Source organism: Panthera tigris, chromosome C2 (assembly GCF_018350195.1).
Source record: "Panthera tigris isolate Pti1 chromosome C2, P.tigris_Pti1_mat1.1, whole genome shotgun sequence".
In the NCBI taxonomy this organism is placed as follows: Eukaryota; Metazoa; Chordata; class Mammalia; order Carnivora; family Felidae; genus Panthera; species Panthera tigris.
Genome location: NC_056668.1, coordinates 157,368,966 through 157,394,664, shown reverse-complemented (window position 1 = coordinate 157,394,664; position 25,699 = coordinate 157,368,966). Strand labels below are relative to the sequence as shown.

Below are 25,699 nucleotides of genomic sequence, written 5' to 3'. Positions count from 1 at the left end.
CTCTCACCTGTGCCCCGCAAAATACAAGATTTCATTACCACTTTTACATCACTGTGCTCCACCTGATACATAACTGTTGGTCTCATTTGAGACTTCTTGGCTCAGCTGGTCTGGCTCCTTGATAGCTCTTGGCAACTTAAGAAGCAGGGCTTCAGAGTTCCCATCCACTTCTAGAAGTAACAGCAAAAGGAGAAAGGAGCTGACCTCTGGGAAAAGGAAAAGCTAAGCCAACTCTGACAATAAGGAGCAGTCCCTTCTCATTTATCAGGAACCATACAGAAAAAGGAGGGCTGTAATTTATTTTGAGGGCTGGAGTTGAACTGGAAGGAAGAGTTGTTAGTTGGGTAAGGATCTGGTCTATCTAGTAATCCATTAGGTTCCCATGATTTGTGAAGGATTGGAGGTCCTGAACGTGGGTGAAGGTTTGTGGAAACCCAGACCCTGAAATGAAATACAGTAGAAATGTAAAAAGTCATTTTGTTGAATGAGGAATATAAAAGTATGTTATGTAAAACGTGGCTTGCTCATATAAATAAAAAGTGTGGTGTATCACTTAAAATACAAACAGAGTAAGTCACAGAATCCTCACCGCCAAGGTACAGGACACCCAGTACAGCCAATGTCGTTAGCATCTTGTTTTGCTGAAACCACACAGAACACTCTACACACACACATCCAGATCTTTATTCTAGGGCTTCCCCACTCCACCTTTGATCACATGTATTTGTGGCCTGCAGACTTTATTTGACTACAGTGGTCATTACCTTGGTTACACACTGGGTTCCCCTCCAGAACTAAAAAAATACTGGGCCCTGGGACTGGAAATTTTCTTAAGCACACTAGGTGATTTTAACATGCAGCTAAGTGAAAACCACTGTTTCACTGAGAAGTTGGGTCTGATTCCCAAATCAAGCTTCACCTTTACCTTCACATTACAATCACCTGAGTAGCCTTTTCTGAATTGTCTATGAATAGCAACCTTTAGCCAGGAAATTACAATCACCCATGATGAGCATCCAATTATGAGGATGAACACACAATGTGGAACTAAAACAATTTAACTGCCCCAATGGTCATAAGTCCCAGCTGGTACCTTTCAGGAAAGTACTTTTGGTCTCTTGATAGTTCTAGATCACCAATTTATCCCAAATCATCAGACCTGCTCTCCCTCTCTTCTGGGCTTCCTGATCCTGCAGAGGGAAAAACCTAAGCTTGTTCCTATTCTCAGCATGAGGTCTTATCTTTGGGTCTCTCCACTGCTAGCTAGGGGACAGGAATAGGGACTGTCAGGGTCAGTGAGGACATGAGCATTTTTGATTCTCACTTTCGAATTCTACTGACTTCTTACAGTTGTGTATGACTGACAATGCAACTGGGAAAAGAAGGTGCACATGCCTGGATAAAACACCATGGTTGAAGAGAAGGGGGAAGAGAAAATAAACAAGCTTTCCTGTTTATACATATGCCTTCTGTACATTAAAAGTGCTCTGTAAAATACAAAACAAATGAGCCAGTATGAGTCCCAATGGTGGGACTTCTACTGACAGTCACACCAGATCACTTATCAACAGGTAGGGCACTTACGATATGCACCTGCTTGCTGAATGGGGTGAGGAGAGAGATCCAGAATTTGGGAAACTCAAATTAGTCTCAGATTTGCTGCTTACTGGTTACTCTGCCTAAGGCACATCCCCAAATCTGTCACTCAGCTTCCTCACCTGAAAATGAGACCATATACCCCTTTCTCAGGCTCTGCACAGACCCAGGTGAGGATTACAGGTGGTTAGACACACAGCATGGCAGAACAAAGAGAACCCGGATTTAAGTCCTGGATTTGAACGCAGGCTGTTATTTGCTGTTTGACCACTCTCAGATAAATGGGGCAAACAGCTCTTTCAGTGTTCTAAAGATTAAGGTAAGGATCTATGTGAAACCATGAGAGAAGTGCTGGGAATCTTGTTCTTATACATGAAGGTGCATAATCAAATTTAAACAAAGAATTAAGTTCTATATAAATACAAGGCAATATTACATAACTACCTATTGCATAGTTTTATAAATCATTTTACTAAGAATAAAGGCTCAATGGTAACAAAGGTTCTTACCTTAGCCAGTTTCTTCATCCTTCTAAGTTTTCATATTCCAATACCTTTGAACTTCTCAAAAAAAAAAACCAAATTAAGACCTAAGGAGTCCCATTCTGCCTCCTCCCTCTCAGAATTAGGACTCCATTAGTTCTTCTAAAGACCAGCCAGAAAGTGAGAATAACACCCAAATTGAGCCCCCTGGCTGAGCCTAAGCAGAATGAGCATAGACAACGTGGCTATGCCTCTCGGCAAGCTTTATTCTTTGACTCCTCTATCTGGGGAGTGTTACAGGCATCTTACTCCGATGGGAGTACAATGGGAGTTAGGGTCACTTAGAGTTGTTGATCTTAGCAAATGAATACAGGCCAGCACATTTGTGGCCCCAGTGTGTTGTCTCCATCAACCCTCCAGTGTTTGGCCCTGCACACTGGGAAGAAAAGACTCATCAGAGGTCCCCAGAGCTTTACTACACCAAGGTTCACGAGTCACAGATAAGAGAAACAGCTGTTTCCTACTTCTATCCATTTTAGGACCAGGAGACAGTTAATAGGGTGTTTTTTGTTTAAATTACCTAAGGAATGGAAAGCTAATCAATGTTCATAGGTGAGTTGTTGGTGAAGTGCTACCCCAAGTGATTTCCTTAATTAATCACTGCTTAACCCAAATACTAGAATACAAGGTTCAAAGCTCCAGAATTGCACCAGGCAGACCTATACCAACAACCTGCCTGTTGCTCAAGAAATTACCAGGCTCAAAAAACAAAATTAAGCTAAAAATACCTTTCCTCAAACAGGATCTTTATCACTTAGCTTTGCACGACCCATTTTAAAGAAAGCCACATTCCATTTCAAACAGGACTACTGAGGGCACAGTTTAAAACACAGTCCTTGCCTTTAGACGCTTTCACTTTCTTTAAGTCAGCCTCTGAAATGCTTGTCTTGTGTTCTGTGCTGCATTCTTGAAAACTGTTACTTGTAACACGGCGGGCCTCATTTTTACAAACAAAAACAGCAAAGACGTGTCCAATTAGGGGGCAGTGGATTATGATCAATGCCTGGAGTAACAAGTACTTGTCACTCAACAAGATGAGTTCTGTGGTGTCGCATGAGGTGCGAGTTAGAAATGAAAGCCGCACCACACTTGGCACACTCGTAGGGCTTCTCCCCAGTGTGGGTTCTCTGGTGCACAGTGAGACTCGACCTCTGCCGGAAGGCCTTGCCACACTCATTGCATGTGTAAGGTTTCTCCCCATTATGAATTCTCTGATGAATAAGCAGGTATGAACTACACGTGAAGGCCTTCCCACACTCATTACACACATAAGGGAGATCTCCACTGTGAATCCTCTGATGCACAATAAGGCAAGAGAGCTGACTGAAGGCTTTTCCACACTCACTGCAATCATAAGGTTTCTCTGCAGTGTGAATTCTCTGGTGCACAATAAGGTGCGAAAAACAACTAAAGGCTTTTCCACATTCTTTACACTCATATGGCTTCTCACCAGTATGGCTTCGCTGATGCACAATAAGGTTTGCACTCTGGGTGAAGGCTTTGCCACAATCGTTACAGGCAAAGGGCTTCTCCCCAGTGTGGATCCTCTGGTGGACAATGAGGTTTGAGCTCCGAGTAAATGTTTTCCCACACTCATTACATTCATAGCATTTTTCTGTAATGTGGACTTTCTGGTGCCGAGCAAGTTGTGAGCTATAACTGAAGGCTTTCTCACATTCACTGCACTTAAAGGTTTTTTCTAAGGAGTGGATTTTTTGATGTACGGTCAGATTTGAACTCTGAGTGAAGGCTTTCCCACATTTTGAACAAACATACGGCTTCTGTCCAGTGTGGATTCGCTGATGCACAACAAGGTTTGCACTCTGAATGAAGGCCTTCCCACACTCATGACATTCAAAGGGCTTCTCCCCTGTGTGGATTCGCTGATGCACTACGAGGTTTGCACTCTGACTAAAGCCTTTTCCACACACACTACATGTAAAAGGCTTCTGTCCAGGCTGGCTTTTCTGATTTTTAACAGAGCTAGAACTAAGGCTATACCTTTCCCCAGGTTCCTGACATTTCTGGTTTTCCTCTACTTTGAAGCTTTCAGGTACATGACAGTCCTTCACTGTCACTTGTCTGAAATCTTTCTTTTCCCTCTTGATTCTCTGCTTCTTTAACAGGTTCCCTTTTTCACAGGCTTCTCCTAACTCAGGTTCTGGAGGATTAACTTTCTGGATTCTTCCTGGCATTATGCAGGGTTTTTCTGCTTCATCACATATCTCAGTTTTTGGAACCAGTAACTGTGGGTTCTTGGTTTCAGCACCTGAAACAATAAACAGAAAGTACAAATGTCAGCTTATTCTGGCCCATAAAAAGAACAGGATCACGAAGTGATAAACGTCAGGAAGTATGTGACTTCAGCGTATGTAAAATGGCTTCATCAAAGGAAAAGTATTCCCCCACGCATCACCTCTCCTCTGTAGGTTCTTTTGCCAGGTCGATGCCCTCTCCCACACCCAGAGCAGAATCTACTACTTCATGGTCTTTCCAGCACTTCCACTTACCTCAACTAGACATCTAATCCAATGCCTCATGCCAGGAAAGTCATCTTCCGACATGTCTCCTGGCTGTCTTAATTGTAAGACCAGTTATGAACAACACTAGTTTCTCCCCAGGCCTTCTTAGGTAAGGTAAGGCCTTCTTACCTTAGCCAATTAGTGTGAATCTGCTTACAACCCACCAATTAATTAAGGAGAGTCCCTCCCTGGGAATGAAGATCTATGCAACTTAGATTTCTGTGTCAGACGAAGCTAGATATCAAAGAAAGGATAAGCATGGACAGAGAGGGTCACGCTGGATGCCAAAAGGACCAGCGCAGCTAAGAGCACCTGAAACGTGAAGTGTTTATGCAGCTCAGAGGTTAAGAACATGGATTCTGGAGCCAGACAGCCTGGTTTCAAATCCCTGCTCTGCCACTTACCAGCTGCAGGACTTTGGGCTGGTAACTTCTCTGTGCCTCAGTTTCCTTATCTCTAAAATAGGGACACTAACAGTATCTACCTCATAAGACCATGAGACTAACTGAGTTACTCTATGGTAATGGCTGAGAACAGCCATGGAGCATAGGAAGTGGCTCTGTGAGAGTCTGCAGTGACTCTGAGCCTGACTAGTAGTGCTGTGAGTCTAAGTGTTGGGGCCCAGGAGCAAAGATGAACCTTAGAGGAGAGGAGTTGTTACGGTGACAGATGGCAACATTAGAAGGGACTAAAGAACAATGTGAACAGTAACAGCTGAATCCTTGTATTAAACAAACAGCTTAGCCTTACGTCAAGGAAAGCTGACCTTCCTAAGATTGAGTCATGGTATAGCCTGCTCCATTATGCCATTATCATGAAAACACCAAAACTTCCTGAAGTTTTAAAACTCTGACTAGTTTCTGGTTGCTCCACATTGCCTCAGAACCCTAATGGTGTCGAAAAGAAGTCCTGCAGTCAGCAACACCATAATTCTTTGTCTCCTCTCCACCCCTACCACTCTTGGTCCTGGAATGTCCATCCATGCAACCTAGTGTTGGTAGAGTGAACCCTTCACAGAACTTTAAATATACCAAACTCAGAAACACCACCCAGACAAGGCACATGAAACCAGGGCAAACAGCAGTGGGAGGCAAGCCTGCAGTGGAGGGAGGTGCTCCCACTGGTGCTGTCAGCCTAGAAGTGAGCAGGAAAGCTGTGAGCTGCAGCTCATGAAGCAACTGCAGCTGGTCAATCCTGCATCTACACAACATCCCACCAGCAGAGACCAGTGCAACTCTCTAATCTATGAGATGAGTGACTGGGACAGGCATGTTGAGGTAGAAAGCAACATGGGGGGGGCAGGGAAACAGTCCAGTTTCGCTGCCTGGTTAAGACAACACTAATATGACATTCCCGTCACAATCATTCAGATAAGATGGGCAGTGTTGGAAAAAGGGAATGCACGAGGGCTGCATATAGCAGAGCACTGAATGTAACAACAAATTCAGAAATGCTAGCCTTTTTCCAGTTATTTCTATTCCTATGCATATTTTCTATGCAAAATATGGCATTTCCTGTGACAAATGCATAGGCATCTTTCAGCATTCTATTATCCAGCTTTCCCTGATGGTTTCGATACCTCAATACTCTTATGTTTTTCAAGCTGGGAGACAAGACCACCAGTCTCTGAATGGATTCTGAGAAACCCCAATGGTCAGATTCTGAATCAGGGGTTGAACCTTACCTAGAGAGGTCATGTTCCCATGTGTCTCCAGTATCTCACTCTTGGCCAGAGTCCCTGATAATGAGCAGGTGCCAAGGGCTGAGGCAGGAGGTGCCTCCTGTGTTGCTTTCAGGACTACAGCCATGTTCCAGAACATGTTTGGATCCTAGAGACAAGTAAGCACAGGTGGATTTCTGAGAAAATTGTCAATGGGAAGCAGTATGATTAGTTTTAAAGATGAGAACATAAAAGTACCTATTCCTGAACACCATAAAAGATATTTTTTTTTTTTACATTTTTTAAACTTTTTTTTTTTTTAATAAAACAACAAAAACAGAAAATAAAGGCAGTCTTCTCTGATCCCCAAGGTGAGTTGGGCAGAGAATCAAGCCTGTGACTTTCTTCTCTATCTCTTTGATTTCACTTCACTGGCCACTCTGGCATCCAAGCCTGACTTGGTAGTGGGTACATGACAAAAGAGCAACACATGGGGAGATGTTCTAGGATAGAGTTTTCTGAGGTCTAAAGACCAAAGAAGCAAGGTTATGATCTTTGGGGAACCTCAGCTCATCTGGCTAGTGATAGTAAGGAATGTTTCTGAAAACATCAAGGGCCACTGTATAGTGTATAGCCCCACTACTCAAAGTGTGATCCACAGATCACTATCATCTGGGAGCTTGTGAGAAGTGTAGAATCTTAACCCAGACCTCCTGAATCAGAATCTGCATTTTAACAAGACCTCCTGGTGATTCCTATGCATATTAAAATTTGAGAAGCATATGTTAGAGCTATCAAACCTTGACTAGAGTCACCTGAAGAGGGTTTTGTTTTTTGTTTTTTTAAATCTCAGATGTCTGGGTCCCAGACCAAGATTCTCCTTTAACTGGAATCAAGTATGGCATGAGCATCATGACTTTATAAAAAGCTCCCCAGGTAATTCTGTGCAGCAAAATTTGAGAACCACTGACTTACAGAAAGCACTAAATGTCCCATCAATCACAAGAGACTGTTTCTATTACATACCAAAGGACAACAGACTTGAGTCCTACCCTGAAAATAATACTCCAGGTGGAAGCAGAGGAACATAGTTCCCTCTGAAACCACTTGAGGTGTTCAGGTCTCTCTTTCCTCCCTCCTCCAAGACTATTATTTACCTTTTCCTCCTGTTCTGATATGACAAGGCCTGTCTGGGGACTTTCCCCAGGAGCCCAGACTTTGATGTTCTCCGAGTGCACTTGTTGGCTAGATGCCTGACCTAGGAAGTTTTCTTCCTCTTCCTCCTCCTTTTTCACTGTCACTGAGCCCCAGGGGGCTAAGGCCATGGCCTCTCTCAGTTCTGCAGTCATCGTCTCTGCTCAGGAGGGGAACTCTTATAGCTGGGGGCTGCCCAGCAGAGGTCAAGCCCCATCTAATCTTTAAGTTTCTTCTTCTTGAGTTTCTTCTCAGGGCCAGGATGATACTGTCTACTGAAAACCAGAAAACATTGTTAGCATCAAGGAGAGGTGTGCCTGGATGCCGTTAAGCCTACTGCTGCCCAGTGCCTACACAGTAGCCACAGCAGCAAGGGTCTGCTCTGCTCCTCCCTCATAGGATAGAAAGGGTTCAACGGCAAACATGTAATTTGTTCCCATCATAATCACATTACAAACAGCTTTATTTAATGTTTACTGATTTTTCCCCTGATTATAGAGTTAACGTATTTTTATTATAAAACTTGAAAAATACAGAAAATAACAAAAAAAAATCAACCCTACTCCACCTCCAAAAAGGTAACCACTGTATAGCACAGAATTTAAGACACTTCTTTTAAGGGAAAACCTTCAACCACACTAACAATTATGACTTAATAAACTTCTTGTTTTTAACTATGGGCATATATATATTTTCACAATTATCACCATGGGTTTTTTTTTTTTTTTAAGTAGGCTTCACGCCCAGTGCAGAACCCAATGCAGGGCTTGAACTCATGACCTGAGCTGAGATCAAAAGCGGGACGCTTAACTGACTGGACCAACCAGGCACCCCACCATCATTGTTTTGTTGTTGTTTTTTTTAAGAAGGACTAGTACAACACAAAGAACTTTTTTAATTGCCAAAGATACACAAAAGCATGAACTAAAGAAACTGAAGAAAAAGTTTGACAGTCTAGACACCAACATTTAGAGATGGTCACCTCTGGGCAATGTAATTACAGATAGTTTTGAGATTCTTGTTTGATGTTTACTTTTTCCATTTCTTCCAAATGTCTTGTATTACTCTTAAGATTTTTTTAAAAAAAGATGTTTTGGGACACCTGGGTGGCTCAGTCGGTTGAGCATCTAACTTCAGCTTGGGTCATGATCTTGTGGTTCATGAGTTTAAGCCCCGTGTTGGGCTGTGCTGACAGCTCAGAACCTGAAGCCTGCTTCAGATCTTGCCCCCCTTTCTCTCCGCCCCCCCCCCCCCGCCCCGCTCACACTCTCTCTCTCTCAAAAATAAATAAAAACATTAAAAAAAAAAAAAAAGACGTTTTATGTTGCCAGTCTTCATACTTATCACTTTTAGTAGGTATACAATAACCTACTGTTGTTTATTATTCTCATCCAAAAAGAGTCAAGAAAGAGAAAAATACATAGAATCAAATATATGCCCTACATACACACACGCACACGGTAGTTATCAGTGGTTTCTCTGCATTTCCAGATATGTACACCTTTACACATACTGCTTACTTTCCCAAAACAGAAATTAGAACACACTTGTACATTTTTCAGCAACTTGCATTTTGTTTTTTGAACTCAATGTCTTTATTTCACATAGTATTCCACAGTGTTAGATCTTTCAATATATGTACATACAGAGTTACTTCATTCTGGCATAGTATTCTAAATATATTATAACTTCCTTAACCAATACTATTTATAAGCCATTACTTTGGTAAAAGGAATTCTGATCCAATATATTTTCTTAATAATTAATGTTAATTTTTTTTTCTGTGCAAATAGCCTTTTCTTCTGCTGAATTATTCCTTTAGAATTGAGGGATACTAGTTCAAGGATTGACATATAGCACTAAACTGCTTTCTAAAAGGACCACATCAAATCACACCACCACCAACTTAACCATACCCCTTTATCACACCCAAGCCAGCGGTCTTTGCTGAACATGTGAGAAAAACAATCTTACTAGTTTAGTTTATTACGAATAGATTAAAATTTGTCTATTCCCCTTCAGATGTTTTATTGCGGGGGGGGGGGATGCCAAATTTTACTAAGTCTCCTTTTGCTACTATTGAAGTAATCACATACTTTCTCCTATGTCAACTTATTAGCAATGTAGTGTGCACATTCAATTTCCTGAATAACGCAATAGTACTTTCACTCCTGTAACAAATCTCGATCTGGATGATTATTTTTCCTATGACTAGCTGAATTCCACCAGGCGGAAAGGCCCTTAACATTCATTTCACCAGTGTATAAGCAAGACCGCCCACTGTGAGTATTCTTACCGGCCTGCTGACCAAACTCAAATCCGCCTCCAGCCCCACACAGCAGAGTCCCTTATCAAGGGATTCCCTTTCAGTGTCCTTTCCCTCTTTCCAAACGTGGCAACCTACCTCCCCCACCTCCATACCGTAAGCCCTATTCCCGGAGCAAGCCTGGCCCCTGGGGCTGTCAGTGTCCAAGCTCCCCCAGGCCAGACCCCCGGTAGGCTGCAGCCGTGTTCCCGAAGTAGAGGGACGCGGAGCCCGCCGGGGATAGACAGGCCTAGGCCCCAAGGGAAGGTCGCGGCGGTGCGCCGCTCTAATGGCCCCTTCCGCGCCTGCAAGGTCCGTGCCCAATCCCGCCAACCCCACTCACCGTGCACCGCGGAAAGGCCCGGCCAGAGCTCGCGGGCTCTGCAGCAGAACATAGGCTACATCATGCGCCCCGCGCCTACCGGTGCGAGAACAATGACCGGACAGGAAGTGCCTGGAGACGGGCTTCCGGCTTCCCAAGTCCCCAGGCCGGCCTCTCTAGGAATGTCGGAGGTGCTGTCTTCTCGATGGGTGTCCAATATCGCTGCGGACCAGGGATGGGAGTAAAAGTGCGTAGGAGGGTGCAGGTGGACTGTGGCCCTAAAGCCTCAGGAAAGGGGACATCCCCTGGCTCGGCAGTGGTTGGGCGAGGCGTGTACGCAGGAGCCTGAAGCTACAAAGCATTCGTCTGTAGAACGTCCTGATAATTTTGCGCCAAACGTTTTATTTTGAAAATATCAACAGTACAGAAAAGTTTAAAGAATGGTACAGTGAGTACCTGTATCCTCCATCTGGACTCAACACTTGCCTACGTTTGCCTTATCTCTCTGTGTATACTGAAAAAATTTTTTTGAAAGTTGTAAACATCAAAACACTTCATTCCAAATACTTCAATATGCATTCTTTCATAATATTCTCCAAACGTTATACCACCATTACATAATGGTAAGAAAATTAACAATTCCCTAATATCATCTAATATCCAATCATATTAAAGTCTCCCAACCACCCTAAAATATATATTTCATAATTTTGTTCTTCCAAATCAGTTTCACACAGTACATTTGGTCATGGTTTTTTAGGGTCTTGTTTTACCTTACATTTTGAGTTCAACTCACAGCAAGTTGGAAAAATAATACCCTCCCCCCTCAACTTGAGTTTCCCTCAACAAGTACAACTTACATAAGTATAGTTTAGTATAAAAATCAGGAAATTGACACTTGTACATTGTGTATACTTCTACTTTTTATCACGTGTATATTTGTGTAACCACTACCACAATCAAGATAGACTCTTTCAACGCCACAAAGACCTTCCTAAGTGTTACCCTTCCCTCTCCCTGCTGTCCCTTCCCACCATCCCCAACCTCTGGCAACCACTAATCTTTCATCTCTATATAGTTTTGTCATTTTAGATTATATAAATAGAATCATACAGATACCTTTTGAGATTGGATTTTTTTTCACTCAGCATAATTTTGAGATTCACTTGTCATTGCAGCATTAGGTCATCCTTATTGTAGAGTAATAAGTATTCATGGTATAGATATAATACTGTTTTAGCCACTTATTGAGGCTATTTGGGTTACTTACAGATTTTGACTATTACAAATAAAACTGCTATGAAGTTGTATACATGTTTTTCTGAACATAAGTTTTCATTTCTCTGGGATAAATGCTCAGGAGTACAAATACTGGGTTATATCGTAAGTGCATGTTTGGGTTTGTAAGAAACTGCCAAACAGGGTGCTGACTGAGCATCTGACTCTTGACTGACTCAGGTCATGATCTCAGGATGATGGGATTGAGCCCCGCATCAGGCTCTACACTGAGCATGAAGCCTGCTTAAGATTCCCTCTCTCTCTCTCTCTCTCTCTCTCTCTCTCTCTCTCTCTCTCTCTCCCCCCCCCGCCCCCAACCTCTCCCCCGCTCAACATGCTAGCTCTTCAAAAAAAGGCAGGGGGCGGGGGGGGGGGGGGGAGGCTTAAAAAAAAAAAAAACTGCCAAACTGTTTCCAAGAGTGTCTGTACCATTTAACAACCCCAGCAACATATGAGATCCAGTTACTCTGCATCATTGCCAACATGTAGTAACATTATTTTGTCCCCTTTTTCTAAACTATTCTGATAGGTGTACAGTGATTTTTAACTTTTATTTTCCTACTGGCTAATGATAGTGAACAACTTTTTATTTGTTTATTTGCTACCTATTCTTTGGTGAAATGTCTTTACATGTCTTTTGCCCACTTTCTATTTGAATCTATTTATTATTGGTGGGTTTTAAGATTTTTTATACAGCCTAAAAACAACTCCTGTTGGATATATGGTTTGCAATTATTCCCCTCAAGTCCGTTATGTCTTGGCACTCTTAAAGTTTCTTTGCACAGAAAATTAATTGTGATGAGGTCTAATTTATCATTTTCTTCTTATGGACCCTGCTTTTGATATAAGTCTAAGAGTTCTTTGCTTAGTCATAGTTCCTATGTACGTATGTATGTATTTTTGCCTATGGATATCCAATTGCACCAGCAGCATTTGTTGAAAAGGCTCTCTCTCCTCTACTAAACTGCTCTTCTACCTTTGCCAAAAATCAACTGGGCATTTGTATGAGTCTCTTTCTGTCTTATGGCTCTTTAATACCTTTTAAAAACAACCTCCCTTGGGGTGCCTGGGTGGCTCAGTTGGTTAAGCGACCAACTTTGGCTCAGGTCATGATCTTGCAGTTTGAGTTCAAGCCCCGTGTAGGGCTCTGTGCTGACAGCTCAGAGCCTGGAGCCTACTTCAGATTCTATGTCTCCCCCTCTCTCTACCCCTCCCCTGCTCATGCTCTGTGTCTCTCTGTCTCTCAGTCTCTCAATAATAAATAAACGTTAAAAAAAAAAGTTAAAATTAAAAAAAAAAACCTCCCTTGTCCACTTTTATACTTTTCATTCTGGAAATGTTAATATATATACAAAAGCAGACAGCAGTACAATGAACTCCCAATACTCATTCAGCTTCAACAATTATCACCTCCTGCCTTTTTCATCGTATTTTTGAAGAATCCAGTGCAGTTTTCTTATACAATATCCTGTGTTCTAAATTTTCTTGTAGTGCCATTTATCTTGTTCCTCTGCCTCCTTTATTTCCTGTAAACTGGCAATAGGTCTAAGAAGCTTGATAAATCCAGGTTATACTTTTGGCTTACTGCATCACATGAGGAGGCACATTATGTAGGTTGCCTCAGTCTTAATGATGTTGTATTTTAAGTGGTTAAGAGGTGAATGCCAGCTTCTCCATTGTTAAAAGTACCTCTTTCCCTTTGTAATTATTATACAATCAGTAGTGATTCTCCTGTAGCACAAATAGAAAGCAGCTTTATATTCACTACCTCGTAACAACTTTGTGAGGTAGATTTTCACCTTCCTGTTTAACAGATAAATCAAGGCTCAAGAAATGAAGGCATTTGTCCAAGGCAAGTGACAGAAACTGACTTGTATCCAGGCCTTACGACTTTAAATCTTGGGCTCCTTCCACTTTTCACTCCTGTGTACCTTTCAGTCTAATGGGGAACCAGACCTCAAGGAACTCTGGGGCTGAATTAGTATCATTTATCAACACACCACTTTAATACTACTAATATTAGAAACACAATCTTGATATTAAGGTTTTTTATAGTCCAGTTACAGAATTGGGAATTTTGAAAATTACAGTATAAAATTAGCAACTCAAGAATACAGGATGAATTAGATCTAAGATTGGTTCATAAGGAGTGATGGGCCTGATTACTCAGAGGTAGATTCTGAATTGATTTAGTTAGAGCTTTAAGAACTCGGCTCTTTGTGAACCTTATGTAGTAAACTGAGTACTGGAACAGGATGTTGTTTCTTGAGTAACAACCTTTCATATGTCAGCAATGGTGAAATGTTGATCAGAACTGAGAATAAAGTGGCAGGGATCATTAGCTCAGGGGTTGGGGTTAAGGATTTTTCCCTATGAACAAGGAAAGCAACAGGACTGTCCTTCCATTTTGAAATACACCATCTGCTAGGTTTCAAATTTGAAGGTCGAAAAATACTTCTCCTTGGCTTCAGTGTTAACAGCTGAACAGAATATTGCTTTTCCATAACACGCCAATACTTTGCTATCAAAACAAACTACACATATTATCTATTAACTCATTCTGAAAGCTGTATTTTTAAAAAGTCTTCTTAGACTATTAAAATCCAAAGTTAGCCATCTACCACCATACTTCCTCTTACTGTAAAAATGAGTGTTTTTGAGGCTCCTGGATTCAATTGTTCATTGATGTAATGAACAAACATTACATTATGCCATGTTCTGTATTTTGACCATACCTCTTTTATCCAACTTTATTGACAACTAAATTATTTCACAAAGTACATTCACAAACATCCTTTACTTAATCCTCAAACCTTGTGAGGTAGGCATTATATCAACATTTCACTGACAGAGAAACTGAGGCCTAGAAACTGACTTAACAACATCACATAGCTAGTAAGAGAAAGAGCCAGGACCTAAAACTAGGTCTTCTAATTCCAAATACAGCACTCTTCTTAAGTTGCCCTCAAACAGCAGACTCTTGCCCACCCACATCCATGTCTGACATGTCTCGATCATACTGTCCACAGAGACTTTCTGTAGCAGTGATGCAATTTTTAAAATGTATAATTTACACACTTTCAGAAACAATGTCCATTTTTTAATACAAAAATATTTTTGCTATCATTTACAACTACATTATTACATCTCATAAATTTTTTTCAGAGTCTAATTGCTCTAAGGTCCCTTTCTAGAGTCATAACAAATGGTCTGGAACAAAGTATTCTTTAACTAGAATTTGGTTTACGTTGTTGCAGTCTTGAAAGTCTACGTTAGCTTTCTTCCACATGCAAATCACTGGTTTACAAAAGAGTCAATCATGATTTTTTTTCCTTGCGAGAATGATATACTGCCATTTGTCTAACAGTTATTTAGGTAGGTTGGAATTCTATCCCATTTTACATATGACACTAGATTTTCTGAATCTCTGTCTTAGACTCATTGGCATTTTGGAGCCAAGAGAATCCCTCCACAGTATGGATTTCTTGTTGAAGGTGAAGGTTTGAAGTCTGAGAGAATTCTTTTTCAGACTCATCACATTCACAAAGTTTTCCATCTGTATGAATTTTCTGATGTACAGTAAGGTTTTTTCTCTGCCTAAAAACTTTACTACAATCATTACACCCATATGGTTTCTCCCCTGTATGGATTCTCTGGTGGCCAACTAAATTCCTCTTAGAAGTAAAAGATTTTCTACACTTCTCACACTCATATGGTTTTTCCCCGGTGTGCATCCTCTGATGTACAACAAGGTTTTTATTCTGACTAAAGTCTTTTCCACACTCATTACATTTATATGGCTTCTCTCCAGTGTGGATTCTTTGATGTACCATAAGATTTCTACTAGAGGTAAGAACTTTTCTACATATATGACATTCATAGGTTTTTTCCCCACTGTGAATTCTTTGATGTTCAATAAGGTTTCTGTTGTAAGTAAAGCCTTTCCCACATTCATTACATGCATAGGGCTTCTCACCAGTATGGATTCTCTGATGGGCTATAAGGTTTGAGCGGTAACTGAAGACTTTCCCACAGTCACTGCATTTATAAGATTTTTCCCTTGTGTGAATCCTCTGATGTCCAATGAGGCTTTTCTTCAAGATGAAGCACTTACCACACTCATTACACTCATAGGGTTTCTCACCACTGTGGATTCTCTTATGTTCAATGAGGTTTCTGTTTGAACTGAAAGCTCTTCCACACTCATTGCATTCAAAGGGCTTTTCCCCAGTGTGGATTCTCCGATGTACGAGCAGACTTGAATTGTAACTGAAAGCCTTCCCACAATCCTCACATTTGTAGGATTTCTCCTGTGTATGTAGTTTCTGATGGACCATGAAACTTTTGCTCATAATGAAAGTTTTCCCACACTCTCGACATTCATAGGGCTTCTCCCCATTGTGGAGTCTCTCATGGTCAGTGAGGTTTCTGTTAGAACCAAAGACCTTGCCACAGTCTTTACACTCATAGAGATTCTCTCCAGTGTGAAACCTCTGATGTAATATGAGGCTCTTCTTTAAAATAAAAACTTTCCCACATTCATTACATTCATAGGGTTTCTCTCCATTGTGGAGTCTCTGATGGTCAAAAAGGTAAGCACTCTGAGTAAAGGCTTTCCCACATTCAGTACATTTATATGGTTTCTCTCTGCTGTGCATCCTCTTATGGTCAATGAGGTTTGACTTTGAATTGAAAATCTTCCCACATTTTTTACAACCAAAAGTCTTCTTTTCTGTGTGTACTCTCTGGTGTAAGAGAAGGCTTTTGCTTCGAATGAAAACTTTTCCACATTCTTTACATTTGTACGGGTTCTCTGCACTGTGGAGTCGCTGATGGTCAACAAGGTAAGTGGTCTGAGCAAAGGTTTTCCCACATTCATCACACTTATAGGGTTTTTCCCCAGAGTGGATTCTCTGGTGTAGAATGAGGCTCTTCTTCAGAACGAAAGCTTTCTGACACTTGTTACATTTATAAGGCTCTTCCCCTTTGTGGAGCCTCTGATGATCAATGAGGTAAGCATTCTGAGAGAAAACTTTCCCACACTCGTTACATTTGTAAGGTCTCTCCCCAGAATGGCGCCTTAGATGTATAATAAGGCCTGAGTGCCTATAGAAGCCCTTTCCACACTCCTTACATTTATAAGGCTTCTCTCCAGTGTGGATTCTTTGATGGTTTAGAAGGTAAGCACTTTGAGAGAAGGCTTTCCCACATTCATTACATTTATAAGGTTTCTCCCCAGAATGGTTGCGTAAATGCATTAGAAGGCTTGAGCGCTGAATAAAGCCTTTTCCACACTCTTTACATTTATGAGGCTTCTCACCAGTGTGGATTCTCCGATGGTTTATAAGATGGGAGATTTTATTGAAATGTTTACAACATATATCACATTTATAAAACTTCTTTCCTTCAGTACCTATTAAACTTTCAGAAAGAGCTGAACCTAGAGTCAAGCTTTCTCCAAATTCCTTCCACTTTTGGCCTTGTTTTTCTGGTAGAGCCCTTTTCTTTGTATCTCGTTCACAGAGGGGACCTTTTCTCAGCGTATCTCTTTCGCCTGTTTCAGTCCCCCACTGACTTGCCACAATTTGCCATTCACATTCCTCCTCAAAATCAAGGGTCTGGGGAACACTTCCTTGAAGTCTTTTGGATGTTCCTTTCTGAGAATCTGCTCTTTGAGAAATGCTTGCCTTTGGTGTCACCTCCTCATTCTCAGTCATGGTCTCCCATTCTGGTAAAAGGAATTAAAAACGCAAATGTTACCACATCCCTATGTTAGTAAGAACAAGATCTTCAAATGATTTTCAAACAAGCCAGTAGGTACACTTTTATATGGATACAAAAAGAACTTTTCACGAGATGAAGGTACGAGGCAGCATACTACCCTGACAAGGCTGACACAGTGGATTAACACAGAACTCACTCAGACACTTCTAAGCATTTTGTCTTCAGGGAGCAGATGGAGAAATATAAATGATGTTGAGTAAATAGATGCAAGAAAAAACCAAAGAGATAACATGAGATCATGTGTAGGCAGTTCAGACATGAGGCTCAGGAAGTCAGATTGAACAGGGAGAATCATTTGGCTTATAAAGAATTATCTTTTTATTTTCTTCATGCTAGGAAGATGGAAACTCTAACGGAGAGAAAATGTACCTAAGAACCCTAAAGGCAATCTTTAATTTTTGAAGAGTCAAGGGCATAAACATTTTTTAATTGCTCGAAAGCAAGTAAACTACAGGGAAAAAAATCCACTAAAAAGCAACTTAATGCTTAGAATTCATATATAACTCCCACTACTCCTTTTAAAATTGAGAAATGGAAATTTTAAAATTTCACAGAAACATCAGGTCTGATTAAGACTCATATTAGAAGAAATACAGAATGAAAAGAAAAAAACATAGAGACATTTTAAAAACATAAACGTATCTACAAAATGATGCAGCTGAACTAGTAAACTGCCAAAGTCCCTTTCTACTCTGATGTTCTCAAATATTATAAAATGTGAACTTACATTTTTGAAAATGTTTTTACAAACATTTTTCCTCACAAACGTGAGGAAAAAATATGAACTAGTTCCCCAAATTACCTAGTAAGTAAAGTAATGTGAATAACAGTAATATTATCTTCTACTAGAGTAGAACAACACTGTTCTTCTACCTAAATAGAGAGAAAAGACATAGGAAAGGAGTAGCCATTTTATTTCATTATAAACTTCTTTAATTTATGAGATGGTAAAGATAGAAAATACTCAATAAATGTTAACTTAAACTACATCCTTAGGTCAGGTTTTCCTATCTCATCTCGACTGCCCCTTTCTCCAGGATTCAGGCAGGGCTGTCAATCAAACTATTTCATCTGGCTACAGGGATGAGCATGTGTCCTATCCAGTATTGGTACTCCAGTTTCCTTATCCACAGTGATTGGATGAAGGAATGGTTTCACAGTTTAAGCAGGATGCTGGTCTCAGGAAGATTCTCTTTAAGTGGAAGTAGAAGCGTTTTAAAGAAGTAGAAGTGCTTTTAGGAAGTAGAAGTGTTGTAAGTGGTTAACTGAGATGAAAGATTGTTTAAGAAATTAGCAATTCTTGGGGCGTCTGGCTGGCTCATTCAGTGAAACATGCAAGTCTTTTTTTTTTTAAGTTTATTTATTTATTTTGAGAGAAAGCTAGTGGGGAGGGGCAGAGAGAGAAAGAGAGAAAGAGAGAGAGAGAGAGAGAGAGAGAGAGAGAGAGAGAGAATCCCAAGCAGGTTCCACACTGTCAGCGCAGTCAGAGGAGGGCTTGAACTCGCGAACTGCAAGATCATGACCTGAACCAAAACCAAGAGTCGGTCACTTAACCAACTGAGCCACCCAGGCACCCCAAGCATGCAACTCTTGATCTTGGGGTTATGAGTTTGAGCCCCACTTTGGGCACAGTGTTTACTTGAAAACAAAAAGACAGAAATGCCTTAAAATTCATATTCAATATTCCAAATGTCTTGAAAGGAAAAAAATGATTAAAATTCTTAAAAAAAAAAAAAAAAAGGGAAATCAGCCAATTCTTGTATACACAGTAATTTGCTAGTTAAACTATCTGAAATTTCAGTATGGAAATCACACAACCTGTAGGCCTATTGAGTTTTAGAGGACTTGGTAGAAAAATGTCAGATTGATAGAGGAACCTGATTACTTTCTGCAATCTTGAATGAAGCCTACAAGAAACAGACAGGCTTCCCTACTTCCGAGCCTCCCCTCTTTAATCCATGTCCACTCCATTGCCAATTATCTTTCCAATAAGTAAATCTGACCATGTCACTCACCTGTTCAAAACAAATGATTCTTAACTACCTACAGGATAAAGCACAAATAACCAGCATAGCCCAAGAGATGCCCTCATCTACTTCCTGCCTATCTTTCTGGCTTTATTTTTTACCAGTACTCTTTATGCCCCTAGACTCTAGCCAGAAAGAACTACATGCAGATGCCCAAACATGTCATGTTTTTGCTTTCCTATCAGTGCCCATGCTTTTTTCTCTTCCTGAATTGTCGTTCTTCCTCTTCTCAATTCACTACAAGCCCAATACCTACACCCTTAAGCTCAAAAATCACCCTCTCTGGACATTACCAAATATTACAGAAATAAAAAGGATTATAAGGGAATACTAGAAATGCTTAAATTGAACAATTTAAGATGCAATGGGCAAATTCCTAGAAAGACACAAATTACTAAAAGGGACTCAAAAAGAAACAGAAAATCTGAATAGATCTATAAAAAGAGATTGACTCCATAATAAAAAAAAAAAAAAAAAAAAAAAACACTTGCAAAGAAAAGCCCAGGCCCAGAATGCTTCACTGATGAATTCTTTTTTTTTTAATTTTTTTTTTTAATGTTTATTTATTTTTGAGACAGAGAGAGACAGAGCATGAACAGGGGAGGGGCAGAGAGAGAGGGAGACACAGAATCTGAAACAGGCTGTAGGCTCTGAGCGGTCAGCACAGAGCCCGAAGCAGGGCTCGAACTCACGGACCGTGAGATCATGACCTGAGCCGAAGTCGGACGCTTAACCGACCAAGCCACCCAGGCGTCCCTTCATTGATGAATTCTAACAACCTTTAAAAAAAATTAATACCAAAAAAAAAAAAATTAATACCAATTTTTCACAAACTCTTCCAAGAAACAGAAGAGTTGGGACCACTTTACAACTCATTCTATGAGATCAGTATTACCCTGATGCCAAAACCAGAAAAAGATATCACAAAAAAAGAAAAAGGAAAAGAAAGAAACCTACAAATATATGAATACAGACCTAAAAATTCTCAACAGAATATTAGCCAACTTAATCCAGCAACACATGAAAAAAATTATACACCATGACCAAGTGGGATTTATCACAGGAAAGCAGTGTTGGTATAATTTTGGAAAATCAATTAATGTAATACATCATATCAGTGGATTGAAGGACAAAAATCACATAATCATCTCAACATATGCAGAAAAAGCATCTGGTAAAAATCCAACAACCCTTCATGAATAACAAAGTAGGAATATAAGGGAAGTTCAAAGACCTACAAAAAAATCGAAAGCTAACATCATAGTTAATGATGAACAACTGATGCTTTCTCTCTAAGAACAGTAACAAGAAAAGGATTTCTGCTCTTGCCACTTCTATGCAATATATACTGCAGGTTTTAGCAAGGGAATTAGGCAAGAGAAAAAAACAAAAGTCATCCAGATTGAAAAGGAACAAGTAAAACTATTCTCTTTGCAGATGACAAGATCTTACATGTAGAATCCTAAAGGGGCACCTGGTTAGCTCAGTCAGTTAAGCATCTAACTCTTCATTTCGGGTCGGGTCATGATCTCATAGTTAGTGAGATTGAGTCCCATGTAGGGCTCTGCACAGACAGCGCGGAGCCTGCTTAGGATTCTCTCTCTCTCTCTCTCTCTCTCTCTCTCTCTGCTCCTCCCCTGCTCACGATCTATCTCTCACAAAATAAACATTTAAAAAAGAAAAAAAAAAAAGAAAATCCTAAAGAATCTACCAAAAAAAACTGTTAGAACTAAATAAGTACAGCAAGATTTCAGGACACAAGATCAATAAACAAAAATCAGTGGGATTTCTACATGCTAGCACTGAACCATCCTAAAGGGAAATCAAGAAAAACAGCCTAAGAAAGAATAAAAGACTTAGGAATAAACTGATTGATTGATTGATTGATTGATTGACTGATTTAGGGGAAGGGTGCAAAAAGGTGATTTTATTAGGCAGAAGGAGCTGCTCGAGGGTTGTGAAGAGTGACTGGTTATATACACTGGAGGTGGGGAAGGTAAAGACAAAAGGGAAGCCTCCAGAAGGACTTTCATATGCTAAAGAGGACTCATAAGCTACTGGAGGTCTAGCTATTGTCAAACTCAGGTTGGTTTTCCTCCAGTAAGGCATTAACATTAAGACAGTAGGGAGTTCTTGGAGAAATGTTATATTCCGTATTTGTCTCAAGTATCTGTCAACGGGCTGCAGGTTATAAGGAAATTTAATCTTATCTGCCATTTCCTTCTTGCCTTTGATCCCCACACCACTATTGGAGGGAAGGGTGATGTTAGGGAAACTGAGGCTATGGTTTCTGGAGATTAGGCTATTAATAAGATTGCCTTTTTCTTATAATTTACTAAGACATTCATAAACTGATGAAGACTCATATCCTGCATGACTGGTCTCTATCAGTTAACCATTATTTTTCCCTTTCCAGGTAGCCTGAATGCCTGAGGAATGTCACACATTATCTCACCTGGGGTGAGGGTGTTTGCAGGGTATCAGCTTGTCTTATGCTCCCTCATCATATACCCCTGAAAAATTTTGCCCCTTAAATCTTTAAGGTTGCTGAATGAGAAAGGCATAAATTTTAAAAAGTACAAAACTTATACTCTGAAAACTACAAAACACTGTTTAAAGAAGTTAAAGACTACATAAATGAAAACATATCAACATATCAACATATCCCATGTTCATGGACTGGAAGACTTAACATTGTTAAAACAGCAATAATCTCCACATTGATCTAAAAATTCAGTGCAATCCCTATCATAATCCCAGATGGCTTCTTCACAGAAACTGACAAACTAATCCTAAAATCAATATGGAAACTCAACAGGCCAAGAACAGCTAAAACAATATTGAAAAAGAAGAACACAGTTGAAAGGCTCATACTTCCCAATTTTATTATCTAAATGTTTATTTATTTTGAGAAACAGCGAGTGAGCGGTGGAGGGACAGAGAGAGGGAGAGAGAGAATCCCAAGCAGGCTCTGTACCATCAGTGCACAGTCCAACGTGGGGCTCAAACTCACGAACCGTGAGATCATGACCTGAGCCAAAACCAAGAGTTGGACACTTAACCGACTGAGCCACCCAGGTGGCCCTCATACTTCCTAATTTTAAAATGTACTTCAAGGGCACCTGGGTGGCTCGGTAGGTTAAGGGTTGGACTCTTGATTTTGGCTTAGGTCATGATGTGAGATAACAAGCACTGCATCAGGCTCTGCACTGATACTGGGATTCTCGCTCTCCCTCTCTCTCTGCCCCTCCCCCACTCACACACACATTCATTCTCTCTCTCTCAAAATAAATAAATAAACTTTAAAAAAAATGTACTTCAAAACAACAGTAATAAGACAGGGTGCCACTGACATAAGATAGACATACAATCAAAGGAATAGAACTGAGAGTCCAGAAATAAGCTGGACTGATTTATGGTTAACTGATCCTCAAAAGGGTACCGAAACAATTCAATGGGGAAAAATGGTCCTGAGATAATGAAATAGGCACATGGAAAGAATGAAGTTGGACCTTAATCACACCATATACAAAAATTACTCAAAATGTCTCAAAGAGACCTAAACATAAGAACTAAAACTATAAAACTGTTAGAAGAAAACATAGACATAAACTTTAATGACCTTGGATTAGGCAATAGTTTCTTAGATGACACCAAAACATAGGCAACAAAAGAAAAAGTAAACTGAAATTCATCATAATTAGTAACGTTTGTGTTTCAAAGGACACCACTGAGAAAGTGAAAAGACAACTCACAGAATGGGAGAAAATACTTGAAAGTCACATATCTGGTAAGGTATTTGTATCTAAAATATAAAAACTCCTACAAATCAACAATAAAAAGACAACCCAATTAAAACATAGGCAAAGAATAATGAAAAAACATTGCATCAAAGACATACAAACAGCCAATAAGCATGTGAAAAGTTGCACAACATCTTTAGCCATTAGGGAAATGCAAATGAAAACCACAATGAGATCTTTTTAGACCTACTAAGATGGCTAAATCAGAAAGTGTGATAATAGAGCTGGGAAAGATCTGGAGAAACTGGAACCCTTATACACTACTGGTGAGAGTGTAAAATGGTGCCGCAACTTTGGAAGTGTCAGCTCCTTATATGATCAAACACAGAGTTACCATATGACCCAGAAATTCCACTCCCTGGTATACTTCCAAGAGAAATAAAAATATACACATCCGCAGAAAAACTTGTACACAAATATTTACAGCAGTGTTATTTATACAACAGCTCAAAGGTGGAAGCAACATTTTTCAATGACCATCAACTGACGGATGAATCAAGAAAATGTGACATATACACACAAGAGAATATCATTAAAAGGAATAAAGTAGGGGTGTGTGGGTGGCTCAGTCAGTTGAGTGTCCAACTTTGGCTCAGGTCATGATCTCGCGGTTCACCAGTTCGAGCCCCATGTTGGGCTCTGTGCTGACAGCTCAGACCCCAGAGCCTGCTTTGGCTTCTGTGTCTCCCTCTCTGTCTCCCACTCATGCTCGGTCTCTCTGTCTCTCAAAAATAAATAAAAACATTCAAAAATAATAATAAATAAACGGATAAAAGGAATAAAGTATTAATACATGCTATAACATGGATGAACCTTGAGAACATTATGCCAAGTAAAAGCAGCTGCAGAAGACCTGTGTGATTTCATTTACATAAAATGTCCATAGAACAGGCAAATCTAGAGAGACAGAAAGCAGATCAGTGGTTGCCTAGGGCTGGGTTGGAGGGGCAGTTGGGTGAAATGAATATGACTGCTATATGATATAAGGTTTCTTTTGGAGTGATGAACTGTTATAAAATTAATTGTGGTGAGGGTCGCACAGCTCTGTGTGTATACTAATTAAAGCACTGTAACCTTTAATTGGGTGAGCCACATGGTACGTACATTGTATCTCAATAAAACTGTTATTAAAATAAAAAGTCACCCCCTCTATAAATCTTTCCCTGAGCCACCCACCCCTGCCCCCACTCTCCCAGTCCCTCCACCATCCCAAGCTCCTATGGGCTCCCACGCTTGTGCACGTTTTACTATATAGCATCTGCCACAGGGTATTGTAATTATTAGTGTAAATGTCTACCAATCCAATTTGAATGTTTGAAGGCAGGGGCTAACTTTGACACAGGAAGTACTATTTCTTTAATTTCCTTCGAATTCTATTCCAATCCTTTAAATAAACGTATACAAATCTTTTACATATTGAAGCAGTGTATGCAAGCCATCCGAGAATCTGCTTTTCTACCAGTTTATCCATGCATGGAAACGGAGTGCACAGAATTGTCATATTTGATAATGTCATAGTATAATTCCAAGTCAAAACACCACAGTTTGCTTAGTACTTTCTCTATCTTGGTGAATTTGCTTGTGCTCAACTTTTAACCATTATAAATACTTTACTGGCACTATTCTTAGACATATTATTTATTTTCCTCTTTCTGAACAATCTCCTTAAGGTATCCTCCTCAAATGAAAATCACTAGGTCAAAGGGCATAAACACCTGGGTATCTGCTTGCTAAAGCCCCAACAACACGGCAGTTAAAGATTATCTTATTTAATAAAGTTGATTCAAACTTCTCTTTCCTCAAAGAGCTAGAATAAGCAATTCCATTTCCTCCTCCTCCTCCCTCTCCTCCTCCTCCTCTCCTCCTTCTCCTTCTTCTTTAGTTTAACTCTTAGACTAATCTAGAATTTATTTTGGCTTACAGCATGAGTTATACGGATCCATGGTGAGTGTTCATAAAATTCACCAATTTACTCATAAAACATTTAAAAAACTCTTAGAAAAGATGGATTATTGAGTAAATAGCATTGCAACTACTAAAAGTCATTTGGGTTAAAAAAACAAACTGGGTTCCTATGTCATTCTGTAGATCAAGATAAATTTTAGATCATGTAAAAATGAAACAGTAGGGGCACCTGGGTGGCTCAGTTAGTTAAGTGTCCGAATGGCTCAGGTCATGATCTCACGGTTTGAGAGTTTGAGCCCTGTATTGGGATCTCTGCTGTCAGTGCAGAACCTGCTTTGGATGCTCTGTCCCCCTCTCTCTGTCCCTCTCCTGCTTGTACCCTCTCTCTCTCAAAAATGAATAAACATTGAAAAAAAAATGAAACAGTAAAAGTATCCGAAAAAAATACGAGTTATTTTTTAAAAAACAATTTTACTGAGAAGACAACAAAGACTATAAAGGAAAACACTGCTAAGTTTAATGCTATCATAAAAGATTTTCTAGGTCTTAAAAAAAAACAACTCATAAATAACATTAAAAGGCAAAAAAATGGGAAAAATATACGCAATACTTGACAAAGGGTCAGCAGTTTAATAAATAAAAGAAATATGTAGAAAGTATATGAATAGGAGTGAAACAACCAATAAACATGTGAAAGGATTTCCCCACACAATAATCAAAGAAATGACAACCAGAAAAATAGTATTTGTCATCTACCCAGC

General features: G+C 40.0%; 2 protein-coding genes across 7 annotated transcripts in view; both read right to left on the bottom strand.

The window, feature by feature from the left end:
* Positions 1-2,188: 2,188 nt before the first annotated feature.
* On the bottom strand, positions 2,189-11,196 carry ZNF35 (zinc finger protein 35). 2 transcript variants are annotated; one of them, XM_007099027.3, is made up of 4 exons: positions 10,163-11,196; positions 7,478-7,789; positions 6,345-6,489; positions 2,189-4,407 (listed from the first exon to the last, which is right to left on the bottom strand). In XM_007099027.3, the coding sequence occupies exons 2-4, from the start codon at positions 7,667-7,669 to the stop codon at positions 3,161-3,163; spliced, it is 1,584 nt and encodes a 527-aa protein (XP_007099089.1). In that variant the 5' UTR covers positions 7,670-7,789; positions 10,163-11,196; the 3' UTR covers positions 2,189-3,160. The 2 variants fall into 2 exon arrangements, with proteins under 2 accessions (XP_007099089.1, XP_007099090.1); XM_007099028.3 differs by having other exon boundaries at positions 7,478-7,786.
* Positions 11,197-12,695: 1,499 nt separating this feature from the next.
* Positions 12,696-25,699, bottom strand: part of LOC102962044 (zinc finger protein 197) — a 25,665-nt gene continuing 12,661 nt past the window's right edge. For all 5 annotated transcript variants that reach the window (XM_042956989.1, XM_007099031.3, XM_007099029.3 and 2 more), the window contains exon 6: positions 12,696-17,147. In XM_042956989.1, the coding sequence (XP_042812923.1) occupies positions 14,830-17,147 (2,318 nt within the window). In that variant the 3' untranslated portion in view covers positions 12,696-14,829. The remainder of the gene's footprint in view (positions 17,148-25,699) is intronic.

Excerpts from the sequence above, each read along its gene's own strand:
- ZNF35 (XM_007099027.3), bottom strand. The coding sequence starts at position 7,669 with ATGACTGCAGAACTGAGAGAGGCCATGGCCTTAGCCCCCTGGGGCTCA. Across the intron at positions 6,490-7,477 it reads TATCAGAACAGGAGGAAAAG|GATCCAAACATGTTCTGGAA; the intron begins GTAAATAATAGT and ends ACTTGTCTCTAG. Across the intron at positions 4,408-6,344 it reads TGGGAACATGACCTCTCTAG|GTGCTGAAACCAAGAACCCA; the intron begins GTAAGGTTCAAC and ends TTATTGTTTCAG.